Source organism: Nelumbo nucifera, chromosome 4, assembly GCF_055504915.1.
Source record: "Nelumbo nucifera cultivar China Antique chromosome 4, China Antique-T2T, whole genome shotgun sequence".
Taxonomy (NCBI): domain Eukaryota; kingdom Viridiplantae; phylum Streptophyta; class Magnoliopsida; order Proteales; family Nelumbonaceae; genus Nelumbo; species Nelumbo nucifera.
Window position 1 is genome coordinate 34,060,281 of NC_142652.1, and position 16,567 is coordinate 34,076,847.

Below are 16,567 nucleotides of genomic sequence, written 5' to 3' on the forward strand. Positions count from 1 at the left end.
AGACTTTTATTTGAGAAACACCCCATCTATAAATGTCTACGGAACTCAACACATACATAATATAGATATAAATAAGATGATTTTGACTTGTGTCAAAAAAACAAGAAAAGATTCTATCATGAAATCCAACTTAGGCCTTGTTTATTTTTCAGGGAGCCATTTACTTGGGTAACATTTCTTAGGAACATTTACCTAGGTAAGTATACTTACCAATGTTGTTTTGTTTCCCAAGTAAAGTTAGGGCCCGTTTGGCAAGTCTTTTTGAGAAGATCTTCTTATAGTTCTGACAGTCAATAGACATACTAAGTTTTTGACATAAGATCTGGGCAGCTCAAAGACTGTTTGGCAGATGCATGTCTTTCCGTGCATCATTTCGGGTCTTTTCGTGCAAGATTAAAATGTGAAAGACACGGGAAGCTTCATTTGGAGCTTCCCGAGATCAGCCCAAAATGGGCTTCGCACGTCTTTTTGGTGCTGTGTCTTTTGGCGGGTAGATCTTCCACATGCCAAACAGGAATAGACCGATTTTTTGTCTTCCCGGCTTGTAAACAGTCGAAAGACCACGCAAAAAGATGCGCCAAATAGCACCTTAAACTATGATTGTTTTTATCCATAAGAGTGTCCTTTGCGTAGAAAAGTTATTTATGCAAGTAGACGTAACGTAATACTTACCCAAGTAACTATCACACTAATATGGAAAATGAATACAAATAAAATGGTCCCATGTCTCCTATTTCAAAACATAGAAAATTTCACTTCAAAACTATGACAATTAGTTTAAGTTTTTGGGTCTGTAGCACACCAATAAGCACTTATTTGAGAAGTTCAAATTTTAGGCTTATTTTTAAGTGCTTATTTTCTTTTTTGTCTGTCTGGGCCTACTATATCATTTTGAAAATACTTATAGTATCCCTGTTTAAAATAACTGCTTTTTTCATCAAACACTCATGAGCATTTATTAAAATAAATATTTATTTTTCAAATAAACACTCCCAAACTCCGCCTTAATTAGTTATATCTGATGTGTCCAAACATAGCCGCTTGATGTTCCAAACCCAAACCTCTCATATCATCGTTATTGATAAACACCAGAATAAGCGATATTCACTGGGCCGAGAGCACCCCCTCGAGTAAAGGCTTCCACAGCCGGTTGACCAAAATGAGGATCCCAAATTGCATGAGCAATAGCAACATCGCAAGCTCAACCCCCTTTCTGCTCATCTCATCTGTGGTTATATTTCATAATATTGACTTCCTAGAAGAAAGAAAAGACGTTTGAAGTCCAGTTTGGGATGCATTAGAGAAGAAATCCACAAACCCATTTCTTTACTATAAAAAACGAATACAGTTTAGATGCCAATGCTGACTTCATTTCAACCAAAGAGAAAGGGTCAATCTAGTGTGTTCATAATGTGCTCTAATTAGCTATTGGGTTAAACGCAGCCCCGTCCATGGAATTGTTCATATTAGAAGGGCCTAGTAGTCCATCCAGAAAAGTCCTTCCATCGCTCTTGTCCTTTTGTTTTAGACAAGAAATATCAAATAAGATAAATGTCGATTCAAGTTTTTGAATAGAAAGCGTACGAGAAGAGGAAAAATATTGTTGTTCGTGAGGTGTCTCAAATTGAGGTTACAGTCCCACACACTGAGGTCTACAATTATAGGAATAATCAGAGGCCTGAGTAATTATTTTTCGGATAGACACTCTGACACTTAAGTTAGTGAGTAGCAAAGAGATCGATTCAAGACGAACCAAGGTATGTGGGTTGGTCAAAATCGAGGTAAATGTAAGAAGGGTGCTTGATTGAGTTCTAAGTTCAAAAGTCCCTTTACCTTGAGCGTGGCGTACCTATTTATAGTCGGACATCTATGTTCTACTCGGATAGGGTTTCCGGGGTTGTTGAGATGAGATTGTCCGCTGAGATTTTCGGGGGATTCTCTCTTCCTCGGTGGAATTTGCTTCCTTATCTGTGTGGAACACTACTTCTTGGCCGTGCCCGTCTTTCACGTGGTTTTGGGTAATGATGTTGATGTGGTCCTAAGAGGGAGGTCATGGAGTCAACCACGTGGCACCCTTGGCCAACTTAGCAACCACCTAAACAAATACTAACATTTTGATTGTTCTTTATTTTATGGTCTCTTTGGTTTGCTGGAATAGGGGTTTAGAATCGAGACCGGCCCATTCCAATTCCAACCATTTGGTTGAGCAAAATGGGATTTCAATTCCCATTCCTGATGGAATGACATTGCCCGGCCTCCCCCTTGGGAATCAGAATCTCATTCTAGTCGACAAAATAAAAAACAAGTGACTTCAAACCCCTAAACCCTATTTCTCTTTTATCAATGTTAATCCTCCTTGAAGAGTCATGCATATCTTATGGAATCCAATTCAGATTTCTGTTTGAACTTGCAAATGGGTGGGGGAATAGACGATTTCAAGGGTACTTCAATTCTGATTCTACCAAACATACCCTTAGTATTTGAGAAGAAATCTTTAGATGGAAGATCAATTACTCTAAAGGAGGTTATTTTGATGGTTTGAATCTTTGATTTTAGAAAATTCATTTGGTCACAAAGAGCACAACATTAATTATACTAAAGGTAGCTAAAATGAATCATGAAATGACTATTAATATATGCTAGTTTCATTAGTAAAAAGATCACATATAGCATAGTTTAGCAAACATAATAGTATGCCTATTAGACTTAGCAAATATTAAAAAAGAAAGATCAACCAACCAAAAAGAAAGGTATGCTATGGAACTCTTATAACTAAAATGCTTAAAATGCTAGATTTTAGCCTTCAAAAGGATAACTAGGCATAGGTGGAGTTCTATGATTGGTGCACCTCTCCTTGTTCATCCTGATCATATCCTCTCTTAATCTCTATCAAGATTTTTTTTGGTAAATGAAATGTCATTGAAAGAAAAACAAATAAGAACTCAGAATAGAGTGCAGCAGAGATGATACATCCAGGCCAACACCCAGCTCACCAACTATAAAAAGGACAAAGAACAAACAAATATGAACACAATATAGACCCAACTCCTAACTATCTAACTAGAACAAGGACAAAAAATAAAGCATTAAAATTCTTCCAACCAACACACACTAGAAACAATTTTCCCAAAACCAAGATGACCATGAAATATAGCAATTAGCATGAATTATCCCTTCACCTAAACAATAAGCACATCATGGGGTGGTGGCGCAGTTGGCTAGCGCGTAGGTCTCATAGCTTCTGAGTTATCCTGAGGTCGAGAGTTCGAGCCTCTCTCACCCCATTAATTGTTTTTTGTTCTGATCATGTCTTTCTAAGACATGATATGATACATCTGATATAGAGCATATAGTACTGTTTGAGCTGTGTGTGAATGGATCGATCATAATCCAATCTTATTTGGTTGAATTCGGATTACTTCCTCTTCGGATTTTTGAATCAAATAATAGGATCCGGTTAGAAACTGGATTGGATTCAAATCACCCCTATTTGATCCAATATATTATATATTTATAAATATAAATATATAATACATATATATGTTATTTATTTATTTACAAATATATTTTTTTAATTTGTTATATTATTATTTTTTTTTATAAAAAACATGTATATATATGATGAAAATAATTAAAAAATACTTGTATTTATTGTTCTTACTTTATTTAAATTAATATATTTTATTTTTCTTTTAACAATTTATTAATTTTTAAAGAAAACAAGTTAAATCGGATCAGATTCGAGGATCCGACTCACTGATAGGATTCAAATTCAAATCTAGTCCTATCAAATTCCATTGGATTTTTGGATTGGACCGGATCCAACATGAACAATATTGGATATTGGATTCGAATATACCTTGATTCAAATCCGATCCGTTTATGTCCCTAGTTTGAGTCTTGTTTGAAGTAAAAATTATTGCTAATATACATCTGATATATAAGCCTTAAAAAATTATTGTTGATTTTAAACTCATCATCTCACATATCTTCATTGCTTGATACTATGGGTCTCTTGTAATTGTCACAAAGTTGCACACCAGTTGGCCAAACATGCTTTTAGTATTGCTCATTTGTACGTGGTTGATTTTTCCTGATTTTTTTCTTGAGACTTTGTTATCTGGTTGTAAGTTTGAGCAGATTAGTTAATGAATTGCCTCCAATACCTTGTTGGATGGACTTCAGATCTATGACCCGCAAGAGGGCGCCCCACAACATCCCATAGCACATCCCTGTCGTGTATTGGTAACATCTCCTCTCCTAATGATGACATCATCATTTCTGGTACTTCAGGTGGAGGGGTAGCCACCTCAAAATGTTATCAAACATTATCAAATGGAAATTAAATAACAGTAACAGGAAGGACATAGCCCACCTTGCCCCAAAAACCCAAAAAATACAAATCTTTCTCTCATACACTAAACCCCACCCAAATACAACAAATACATATACTACTTTAAAAAGCATGACTGACCTTAATAGTATTTTTGGAATTTTTTGAGGGCACAATTTACTCCTCCGTATTTAAATTTATTGATAAAAAATAAGGGCAAATAGGGTAATCGGTTATTGATATTAAATGAGTTAAAAAGAGGTAATTTTAAGATATTAAATGCATTCAATTCCCTATCATTAAATTTAACATTTAAGATATTAACTTGCATTCAACTTCATTAAATCATATATTTAAGACATTTTCGTTTCTTTTCATCATTAAATTCTATTAATTAAATCCATGCATAATAAATTAATAATTCCAATAACATAAAAACTTATACTTTCAAAATAAATCTAGAAAAAATAGTGTTTTCATCTAGGTGGTGGTAAGAAATTAAACCATTTTGGGTCAAATGGGCCAATCCATATTGCCACAATTAAATAATAAAATTCAAAAATAGATAAAATGCAAAAACAATGTAGAAATTAAAAAAATGGAAACATTTTTAGCATTGTATATTCAACATATTAAACAATAATAAGTATGATAAATAAGAAATGCTTTTATTAATGATGAAAATTGAATGTAAAATTTAAAACCAACTGGAAATAAAACTATTTTCCTATTCTCTCTCATTAAATATTATATCTAAAGTATATTCTCTCATTAAATCGTGTATTTAAGATATATTCTTATCATCATTAAATTCTACTAAATAAATCTATAATTTTAATTTTAATAGTACAAAAATAAATATTTTGAAAAATAATTTAAAAACAAAACAATTTTCTTCCCTCTCAATGGTGGGTAAGAAATTTAACCATTTGGGGTCAAATGGGTTAATAAATAATGCCATAGTTAAATAATAAAAAATTAAAATAAATAAAATATAGAATACAAAAAAAGAAAAATAATTGAGATACCTTTAATATTGTATATTCATTATACAAAACGACAATAAGTAGGTAATTTAAGAAGTATTTTTATTAACAATGAAAATGGAATCCCAAATTCAAAATCAACCTAGAAATGAAATGATGTCATAGTCAAATAATAAAATTTTTAAAATAGAAAATACAAAGAATCAAAAAAATAAAAAAATAAAAATTTTGGGCACATATTTAATGTTATATATTTATAAAAATAAAATATTGGGTATATCTCTAATATTATAAATTCATTATATTGAATAAAAATAAGTATTATACATAAGAAATAATTTTATCAATGATGGAAATGTAATACAAAATATAATGTCAACCTAGAAAACAAAATATTTTCTGTTTTGGGTGGTGGGTTAGTGGTTTGGGTCAAATAGACTAATCAATGATATGATAGTTAAATACTAAATCTTTAAAAAATAAAAAAAGTACAAGCAATCAAAAGAATATATAAAATTATATTTTAATTATGTCAAACAAAAATTGAGTGTGATAAGTAAAAATTATTTATATAATGTAGATGGAATATATAATTTAAATTTGAATCGAAAGCAAAGCTATTTTCTTATCTATATGGCAAGTCAATGATCCCACTTTTTAAAAAACTCATGATGTCATAATTGAATAATAAATATTTAAAAAAAGATGGAACACAAAAAATGAAAAAATAAAAAATTTTGTTGAAAACATTTGGGGACATTTCTAATGTTATATAGTCATCATATTAAATAAAAATAATTGTTAAAATAAAAATTATTTTTATTTATGATAGAAATGGAATAAAAAATTTAATAATAATAATAATAATAATAATAAATAAAAAAAAATAATAATTGTTATTATAATTTAAAATTTCCACATACAATGCATGTGCACATTTACTACAAGCATTTAAGTTTACTTTTAATCATAGTGTTACTTTTATAAATTTTCAATTTCTATCTTAACTATGATATATATAAAATTCAAGTAATTAATATGAAGATAAATTTCTCATGTGCAATGCATGTGCATAAAATAATAGAAAACAACAGAAAATCAATCAAAATGTAAGGAAGGAATTCTCATGTAGTATTGTCTTAATAGATTTATGAGGTTTTCGGGAAGATGGGATTTTTCTTCAGCAACCTAAAAACGGCTTTCATCAATACCGAATTTGGGTAAGTAATCACTGCACTTATTACTTGCATATATTCATACACAATATTGAAAATCTTCCTGGAGACATAAATTGTTGGAAGAAAGATGAAGAGATGTTCCAGCCATGATATTTTGATTCCCTTATCCTCTTGGGATCTACAACTACAAGGTTCATTCTCCGCCAAGAATTAGAAGCCAGAGTTGCCTACCAAAAAAAAATCAGAGTCTTCCATTAAAGTTCTTGGCTTCTTGAGCAGTTGAGAACAGAGAGTGATAGAGATTGATATTTGTTAGTGGCCACAAATCAAGAGGCAGGGTAGCTTTCTACTTACTAGCTCATATGGAACGGAAGGGTATAAGTGAACTGGCCGGGGTTCCTGGCGAGTTTAAACATGGAGGATCTAAATTGCAACCCCTCTACATGATCAATGGTTGGGCTTGGTTGTGTTATTGGGTACTTTTTAGGTCCAATCCAAGCCAAATCCTGTCAGTAAATGGCAAAGCCAAATTCAACATCAAGCTTGGGCTAGGTTACACATTTCAAAACCTTAGCACAATTGAAGCTCAAGGAGATATAATCGGGCTTTGGCCCATTTACTCTTTCATTAATATAACTTGGGCTAGACCTCTTAATCCTTTTTTAGCTATTCATAGCGGATTGATGGTGGCTCGATTGATAAGTTTTATTGTTACTTGTAACGAGATAGGATTAGCTGAACGTTTTAGCTGCTTAACAGGCCGTGGAACCAATAAGAACACTCCACACCAGTCATAAAATACATTGGACCCACAACCATTCAACCTCTCAGTATGGGCCCCATGTATTTTATCACTGGCGTAGAACATTATTATAAGTTCCACAGCCTGCTGAACTGCTAAAGCGTTCAGCTAATCCTAATTCGTGCAGACTTGGGATCAAATCCCATTACTTCATGAAATCCAATTCAGAATAGATCCAAGATCTCCTGTATATTTATGTTAAATTCATAGACAGATGTTCCCAATTTGCAACTGGATGCCCGTTTTTCCAATCCAGCTCTACAAACTTAAGGTTCAGAATGAGACTGGGCTCTAAGCCTCTAATCCAGCAGAAATGCAGAACCCGAATTTAGCGTAACATTAACAATATCCATATAGTTTGTGAGGTAGTTGTAGGTTATTGTTCTGCTTTGGTCTGGTTTTAGTTTATTTTTCTGTTCTGTTCCTGTATGTAGGCTTTGTATGAGTGGGTATATTGTTATTTTTGTTTGAGTAATGGAAATATATTAAATGTGAGCATATGTGAAAGTCAGGCCAGGGAAAAGTCAAACCTAGCCCAGCCAAAACTCCATTTCAAGCCCACATTTAGCCCAGGCCCGTCATTTTATCAGTCCCACATCCTTGAATCTTGTTCAAAGTTTATAGTTGCAGGGAGGCCTCCATTGGCAGATGACCTGTTCAGTTAGTATTAGTAAGCAGATTTGCAAAACAATTTACACAGAAGCCTCTCGGGATTTTCTTCATAGCCTCAACCATTTGTTAAGGGAATAAGTCAGGAAGAGTTGGGACCCAAGTATTATTGAACTAGAAAACCTTTCTAGCATTCAGCCCCTAGTTTTGTAAATCTCAAAGCAAGCTTTGCACGAAAAGGGCTGCACATAAAAATTCAATCTTTGAAATGGGAGGACGAGAAAAATCTGAATCTTCCCACCGATTAGAAGATCATTACAAGCATGGGTTGAGAGAAGAAAGATGTTGGGTTCACTTTGATGATCCTATAGATGGGGATAAGAGGACAAATGAATCGGGCTGGTTAAGGGACATGGTCATGAGACTTCAGTTCTGATGTTTCTTTTTTATGAAGTTAATCTAATGGCTACATTGGTTCCAGTTTTTATAAAATACATAAAGAATTTAAAAAAGTGATTTCAGTTTGGCTTTTTTTTCAACACTTAATTCTTCAAAAAAAAGGGACGAACCAGTTCCTAATATTTTCTTGTAATACCTAAAATACCCCCACACTCATTCTCTCATTTTTCTCTCCCTATCTCTCCTTGTCTCTATCTCTCCGCCAACACGTGAACTCGATACACCACTGTGCACCTTCTTTGTGACATGGTGGCCCCCTTCTCTGAAGAAGCTGTTTGATAACGTCTTCTTTACAGCTCCCTACGAGAAGGTGATCCATACCTAAAAGCTGATCACATCTTTTGTAAACCAAGAGGTGATGTACCAGCTCGTGGAGAGGTTCGACAGGACGTGCAGAGAGTGCTTCAGAGATGATTGGATAGGGAAGAAGGAGGTGAAGGCCTTCCCGTTGATCAAGTACACTTTCACCATCGCCTGCGATGTGTTTGTGAGCATGGATGACCCCAGTTGGCAATCCCACCTCCTGGAAGAGTTCAACGTGTTGCCTAGAGGCGTGTTTCAGTTTCCCATCTATTTTCCGAGCACAAGGCACTACAAGGCGATGAAGTTTGTGGCTAATTTACACTGAGAGCTGATCAAGGTGATTGAAAGCAAGCGGAGGAGCGGGACGATGAGCGAGTCATCGTCGAAAGATCTGATCTCGCATTTGATGAAGGAGAGAGGTGAGAACGGGAAGACATTGAGCAACAAGGAGATTGCAGACAACGTTATACTGGTCATGGATGCCGGGCATGACACCAACAGTTCTACCATGATGATGCTGATCAAATACTTGGCTGAGATGCCCGACTGCTACTAGTGAGTCCTCGTGGGTATGTTCTTCTTCTGTAATTTGTCTCTTAGTAGATTGGATTTTTTAGGTATCTGTATTGGGTCTAACATTGAATTGTTGTTCGGCAGAACAAAGGGAAATAGAGTTGAAAAGGAGACCCAGAGAACCACTGAACAAGGATGACATCCAGAAGATGACATATTCTTGGAACGTGGTGAATGAAGAACTCAGACTTACACCTTCGATTCAAGGAAATTTCAGGAAGGCCATAGTAGACTTCACGTATGCTGGATTTTCAATCCCCAAAGATTGGAAGGTAAGTTCTAAGAATAGATGGATGAGAGAATCACAAACAACTGGTATATGAATTATTTGTAAATTGTAATCACTTGGATTCTTTAGGTTTGGTGGATTACAACTTCAACACACAAGGAAGTAGAATGTGCCCTGGTAGAGAGTTTGCTTGAGTTGAGATTCTGGTTTTCTTATACAATCTAGTACGAGAGTTTAGATGGGAGCTTATTATTATTATTATTATTATTATTATTATTATTATTATTATTATTATTATTAATTGGGTCCACATGGCGATTCATGTGTGGGTCCACATGGGCTCTCAGTTGTCATGAAGTGGAGTCCACGTGGACTCTCGGTTAAAATGTATAGCATAACATGTAAAAAGCATTCTATATATATGTACGAGTGAAGTGAGGGCTAAAATTGTCATTTGTGTCAATATAAGCATTTATGGGGAAAGTTGCTTACCAAACATCCCCACCCTAATAAGTACTTAAAAACATAATAAGTGATTTAGAAAGTGGATTACCAAACAACTTTAAGTGATTGTTAAAATAAGTACTTGTAACAACCACTTAATCATCAAACAGGGCCTAAGTGGTCTAGTATATGATCCTTGTTGCCCCCATTATAGTTAATTAAATTTCAGCACAAGATATGAATGGGCCTATGCTTGTCCATGCTTCAAGCCCAACAGAATTTCATGTGAAGGGCCATGTTAGGGAACAAAAACCTATTAATAATCTCAGTAATAGTTTAAGTTTTTAGGTTGGACGGTTCTTTGAGACTGATAACTCTCTTTTCTTCCTTCTCTAGTTACTTTCAAGCTAAAGCCATCATTGGATAGGATTGGGATTAGTAGCAACGTGGTGACCTAGCCAATTGGGTCCAACAATTCAACCTGGTCAATGGGTGATGGGTTATACGTCAAACCTCTTTTTTAATTATAAAATATTCTTTGTTTTAAAGGACTTTCATCCAAGTTCTAAAAAGGTGATATCTAATGTTTTATAAACTTAATATCCATCCGAGTTCTTTCTTTTATTTCCTATATTTTTAGCCATTTTCTTCATTAATAACATTAATCCTCAAGCAATGTTTGGGAGTGCTTAAAAATAAGTGCTTATTTGGGCCACTAAGCACTTATTGGTATTTGGGAAATAAGCCCGAAATAAGTGCTTATTTTAAAAATAAGGGCTTATTTTTTAAGCCCAAAATTCCAGCTTTTTTTTAAGTATTTATACAATAAGTACTTATTCAATTTTTTCTTCCAAAATTATCCCTAGTTGAATTTTAAAATACCACTTATAAAATTATTCCTAGTTGAACTTTATAAAAGTACTTTTGTGAAAGTACTTTTGTAAAAACACTTTTATAGAATTACTTTTATGAAAGCACTTTTAAGAAATTACTTTTATAAAAGCACTTTTATGAAAGTACTTTTACGAAAGCACTTTATAAAGTACTTTTACAAAAGTGATTTCATAAAAGTACTTTTATAAAAGTGCTTTCAAAGGGTATATTTTGAAAATTTTAAAGAAAATGAAGGGCAAAATAGTCACAAATGCTTATTAGAAAAAAAGACTACCAAAGACCCAATATAAAATAAGTGCTTATTTTAAAAAATAAACACTTGAAAAAGTAGGGTGCCAAATGCAAATAAATGCTTATTCAAATAAGCACTTATTTTTAACTTAAGCACTCCCAAACATGGCCTTAGAGTTTCACTATGTTAGAAAAAAGTATGATACCTAAAAGACTAATAATCAATCATTGGTAACTAATCAACTGGTACTCAATCAAATTCACATAGGTTTCTAATTGGTCAAAGTTTTCAAGGTAATGTATCTTTTTGGCACTACAGATTGGCTGTTTGTAATTTGTTACACTTATTTTTGTTAAATTTGATGAATATATAATATTAGAGACATCAAATGTTTTCAAAAGTTTCTATAATTTTTTTTTTTATTTTTTTTGTATTTTTCTACAATTTATCTATTTTTTATAATTTTATTATACAATTTATAATATCACAGGTTGATAAATATGACTTAGATAGTAGACTACCTGAATAGGGATGACAATTTCTACCCTACCTGGTGGGTACCCACTACCCACCTCTATCCACCTTGACGGGGTGGGTTTTTTTTTTGCTTGAAGGACGGATTTTGGGATTCTACAACCCGTATGGGAATAGGTAGTATACGATATAAGGCTAACCTAACCCTCTCTGACTCACATATTGTTGGAAAGCATATAAACTTTATATATTAGGTGTTGAATTTAATAAGAATTTAAATTTTATATGAAAGACAATTGATAGTTTATGTATTTATTACATGTCTTAATCAAATAATTGAAACTTTTAGTATTTATTTATGTTATTTTACTTATTTATTGCTTATTTATAACAAGACATAGGGTAAAATACTTATACCTCCCTGACATTTACTTAAACCTCCCCTCCTCTTTAAATGTTGCGAAGACCTCCCCTAACCTTTGGTGTAAAATACGCTTATTGACTCCTTCCATTAATTCTAGTGGATGGAGTGCAAAAGTTTCCCAAATTACCCTTGTTTGTCTACCAAAAAAGTTAAAGTTTTTAACTTTATTAATCATTCATGCTTAGTTTCTTATTCTCCAAGTTTCGCCCAACTCACTCTTCTCAAGGATTTTGCAAAAAACCTACTTGCAAACAACAAAGAAGACTACCCTAAACCTGTATATTTGGTAAAAAAAAGCAAAAGCATGGTTCATGGGTAGTTTGGGCATTCCAAAAAAATTAGAGCAATAGATTTATATTTCTGTTAAGTTTCTAATGTGCAATTAAAGGATGGGGTAAGTAAACATATTCTATAGCAAAGGTTAGGGAAGGTCTTTGCAACGTTAAAAGGTCAAGGGAAGTTTAAGTATTTATAAAAAACATAAGAAGACTACATTTGGCATTTCTTATTTTAAATGCAGCCTAAATCCAATCCACATGTGAGAAGGATATAGGAATGGCAACCGGGTGGGTTTAGGGCAGGGATTATATTTCCCATCCCCGACCTTGACCCCCAAATCACCCTCCATTCCTGTCCTCAATCCCTGTTAGGGAAAGGAATTCTCTTCCATCCCCGACCCTGATAGGGATGAATTTCCCGTCGGAGACCTGAATCCCCGATGTGACCATTTGGGGACAGGGATGGCCGATGGGGGACCCCAATATTGATGAGAGAAAGAGAGATTGAGATTGTGTGTGTGTGTGTGTGAGAGAGAGAGAGAGAGGTGACGCCGACGTCAGTCGGCGACGATAGACGAAGGAAGATTGAAGCACTGGGTTTTACTTTTCAGTTCTTTCTTCTTTGAGTCTCTTTGTCCTCTATTGAGTGGTAGTTGGCGACGATAGACGTCCGACGTCCGATGTTCGACGGAAGAGTGGCGACAGCAATGGCGGTCAGCGAATCGGTGATGAAGACAAAAGAAGAAGAAGTGAATAACTAGGGTTCAGGGTTCTCTATTTGTAGAGTGTTTTTTAGAATGAATAGTATTAGTTTTTGTTTTTAAGTTTTAATCTTTTACAAAAAGAATGAATAATATATAATATTATATATATATTAATCGGGGCCAATGCGAGGCGGGAATTGCATTTTCCATCCTCGTCCCTGAACCCGATAAGAGATTCGGAGATAGTCCTATCGTTGACCCCGACCCCATGAAAATACCCCATACCCAACCCCATTGGGTCGAGGAGCCCGAATACCCGTTGGGGACGGAGAAAATTGCCACCCCTATAAGGATAGGATGAACGAGGGTTTTACATTTTTATTTTCAAGTATTAAGAGAGTTTGGATTCTCAGAATCCAAATCACTGCAGGTTACATGATTTTATCTCCAAAGACCAGATATTTGAAATATCAAGGTGGGACCCACAAATGGGGGACTCATCTGGACCAGCAAAATGTTGAGGAATCATGGTAGTTCACTTCACTACGGAAATTGATGAATATGAAGCCCATACGACCATTAAAAGTTTATAACCATACCATTACCAAAGTCAATACCCTGGAAGCGAAGTCATTCTCTTAGCCAAATTTGAGAATGAAATCATGTTTTGCACCGAAATTTCCATGTGCCATGGCCCCTGCACCAAGGGAAAGTGGGGCCCACCACAGGCTCTACACGTCATCCCCTCCTCCCAAAACAGATCTAGATCATGAATCCTTCTCTTCCAGCAACAGGGGTGGTCGCTTAACTTCTAAGGATAATTATGTCATTTTCTCAGACATCTTCTGATCTCAGAAGCTGAAGTATATCCTTCATGGTGTCGTCAATTTGCCACCTGTTCCTTGCCCAAGTCCCTAACTACAGTGAACTAATAATGTCCCTCGTCGTCAATGTACCCTAGCCTATCAACAACAAACCCAGCTTGGTCAAACAATGTTAATAAAGATCCAGTCTGATGCTAGGCCCCACACCATTCAATAGATTGTAGATGCCCATCGTCTGATCAAAGGAGTTGATTTCCATGGTGATGTTTCATAAAGCTCGCCCACAGCGTATATAACACCACTATATCTTTTCTACTTTGCAGTCTTTGTCAGTCAATATGAGGGAACTCCAGGGGTATAATTGTCTTTGAATGCTATGCAACAATCACTCGCCATCTCCTCTTATCTCTCCTCTCCCTCGTACAAAATAATAAATGTGGAAAGGATTAAAGCTCGTTGAAGAGAAGCGCTCTCTCTCTGTCTCTCTCTGGTTTGGTCTGGTCTGGTGTCTGTGTCTGTGCAGAGTGCAGAGAAGAGTAAGGAGAAGCTGCCGCTATGTTGGATCCAGGAAATGATTTAGTTCCTTCGTCTCCGTCAATCTCCGACGTCTCTTCGTCCGATCTAGATACAGAGGTCAGCCTCTTCTATCTCAGTCAAATCTGCTTTTTTTTCTTGGTCTAATGTGAAATATGTAATCTGGGTTCAATTATATTTTTCTTTGGGTGCAGTCGACGGGGTCGTTCTTCCATGATAGGAGCACGACCTTAGGGACATTGATGGGAGTGAGCTTCCGGTCTGGCTCATTCAGGGTATCTTCTCAGAGAGAAAACAGCGTCGTATCCGCCTCCTCCGCCGTCACCGGTGGTGCTTCCGCCAACACAGGAGGTGGCGGTAACGGCGGTGGGAGGAAGAGCAGTAGTACTAAGAAGGGGAAGAATAAGCCGAAGAAGAAAAAAGTGATGGTGGTGGCACCAACAGCCACGGAGAGGCGGGGGAGATGGTGGAGGCTATGCAGGGACGACTCGACGCGACCTTCTTCGTTGGGCGACTTCCTGGAAGTTGAGCGAAGATTCGGGGATGGGGCATTCTACGGAGCGGCGGAGGAGCTGGAAGAAGGTGTGGTGGCTCCGTCGGGCAACGGGCGGGTCTTGTTTGCTGACGGGAGAGTCCTTCCTCCGACTCAGGCTGTCGCGACTCCTCCGACGGCGGGAACCAATTGTAGATTCCCGGTACTCCTCAGCGGGATCTGCAGCGGTGGTGGAGGATAGAATTTGGATCGAATCTGGTCCTTCTTTTCGTCCTAAATCTTCTGTAATGTTGATTTTGAGAGGATGAGTGTATAAAAATGGATTTTTCTGATTTTAAGTTTTATTTAAATTGATTTAGTTTTTAGTGGGCTGTTTGGCAAAAAAAAATAAATAATGAACGTAAAATTCTGCGTAAAACGTGGCGTCTTTTCTACGGCACACGTGCTGTGAACTCTGTAAAGGCTCAGACGTTGCTGGCTGGGTCTTTGGATTCTCGCTGTAAATGCATTGAAAGAGAGGGATGAGAATTCTGAAAAAGCAAAGGTGAAGGCAAGATTCAAAAGGAGGATGAAAAGGAAAGAGCATTGGAGCGATTCAGGATGAGTGTCGAGCTGTCAACCGTAGGATCGGAATCCGAGGTGCTGCAGTGGAGATGCATCCGTCCGGGTGTCAGGTGGATGGGTTCCAGATTCCAGTCTGACGGTTGACCGTGCTCTCCTCCAGTGCTCCTCGTGTTACAAGAGTGAAGTAGACTTGGCGTTGGAGAGAGAGAGAGAGAGAGAGAGAGGGAGAGATGGAGGGAATTTTGAATTCACTGTTGCAAGGAATCTATATTCCATTCTCTCCATACTCTTTTGAGGCCCTGGCTAACTGGCTTATTAAAACACTGGATTAGGCTAAAGAGAAAAGGGTTGGTGGTTTAGCTTGTCTTAATCTAAATCCTATGTTAGGTGGAGATTTTGATAATTGGAAATGGAATTTAAAAAAGACCCCATAGTTGATAATTGGTTTTATTGTCAAAATTTCAGGGCTAAAAGCTGTAAATAATCACTCCAATCCAATGCCAATGCTTCAGTAGGCAGCAATTAAGTAGGTGGCGAGTTACTGAAATCCTAAATCTAGTTGATTCTTCCCTAATAAGTCACTCTGTTAATCTGTGTTTGGTTTTGTATGGAATCCCTGGATGCAAATGGAATCAAATCATGTCCTAGGCCTATTGCCAAATTCTATGGAGTTCAAGTCACATCTCCTTTCAAGGATTTGCTTGTGCAATAGCTTGGAATTTGAATTGAGGGTAGGACCTAATTCCATTCCCCCTCAATGATCCAAACACACTTTGGTTATTTGGGCTTTATTTGACTTCTACTGTACTTATACAACTCTTTCATATTTTTTTTTTTAATTTTTTGGAGTACCATTAAAGCATCCATTGGACGCAATGTTTTAATTTTTAAAAGCTGGATTGGGTTGGAGAATAGTCACCTTAGCCCTAGATTAGATGGGGTTAATGTGCAGTCTGTTGGGAGGGTCAAATCTAAATTATTTGAAACCTTATCTAGTGATTGAAGTAACAATTGCTTGATTGGATGAAGGAACTCTATCTCAAATCAATATTAGGTGAATCATGCAGTAAATAAGCCCACCCTGAATACTGTTAGGGTTCCCTGATGAATCCCCCATTGACTCCTTAATTAATTTGGCATTTTACAGCTTAGCTTGGCAGTTTGACAGCCGAACTGCAGAAGCTATCAATAAATTTTGTCTTTTTATCCCTGCTCATATTTCTCAACTCT

The 16,567-nt window shown here is 36.0% G+C and overlaps 1 protein-coding gene, 1 non-coding gene and 1 pseudogene across 2 annotated transcripts; all 3 read left to right on the forward strand.

Annotated features, from left to right (window-relative positions):
- The first annotated feature begins 3,199 nt into the window (after window positions 1–3,199).
- On the forward strand, window positions 3,200–3,284 carry TRNAM-CAU (transfer RNA methionine (anticodon CAU)). The gene is given in 2 exon segments: window positions 3,200–3,237; window positions 3,249–3,284. It is a non-coding gene; the product is annotated as a tRNA-Met (tRNA).
- Window positions 3,285–8,566: 5,282 nt separating this feature from the next.
- LOC148792154 (beta-amyrin 28-monooxygenase pseudogene) lies at window positions 8,567–9,828 on the forward strand (annotated as a pseudogene).
- Window positions 9,829–14,172: 4,344 nt separating this feature from the next.
- Window positions 14,173–15,165, forward strand: LOC104607351 (uncharacterized protein At3g17950). The gene is made up of 2 exons (XM_010272972.3): window positions 14,173–14,379; window positions 14,475–15,165. Exons 1-2 carry the CDS (start codon window positions 14,302–14,304, stop codon window positions 15,012–15,014), a joined length of 618 nt encoding a protein of 205 aa, XP_010271274.1. The 5' UTR covers window positions 14,173–14,301; the 3' UTR covers window positions 15,015–15,165.
- The last annotated feature ends 1,402 nt before the right edge of the window (window positions 15,166–16,567 follow it).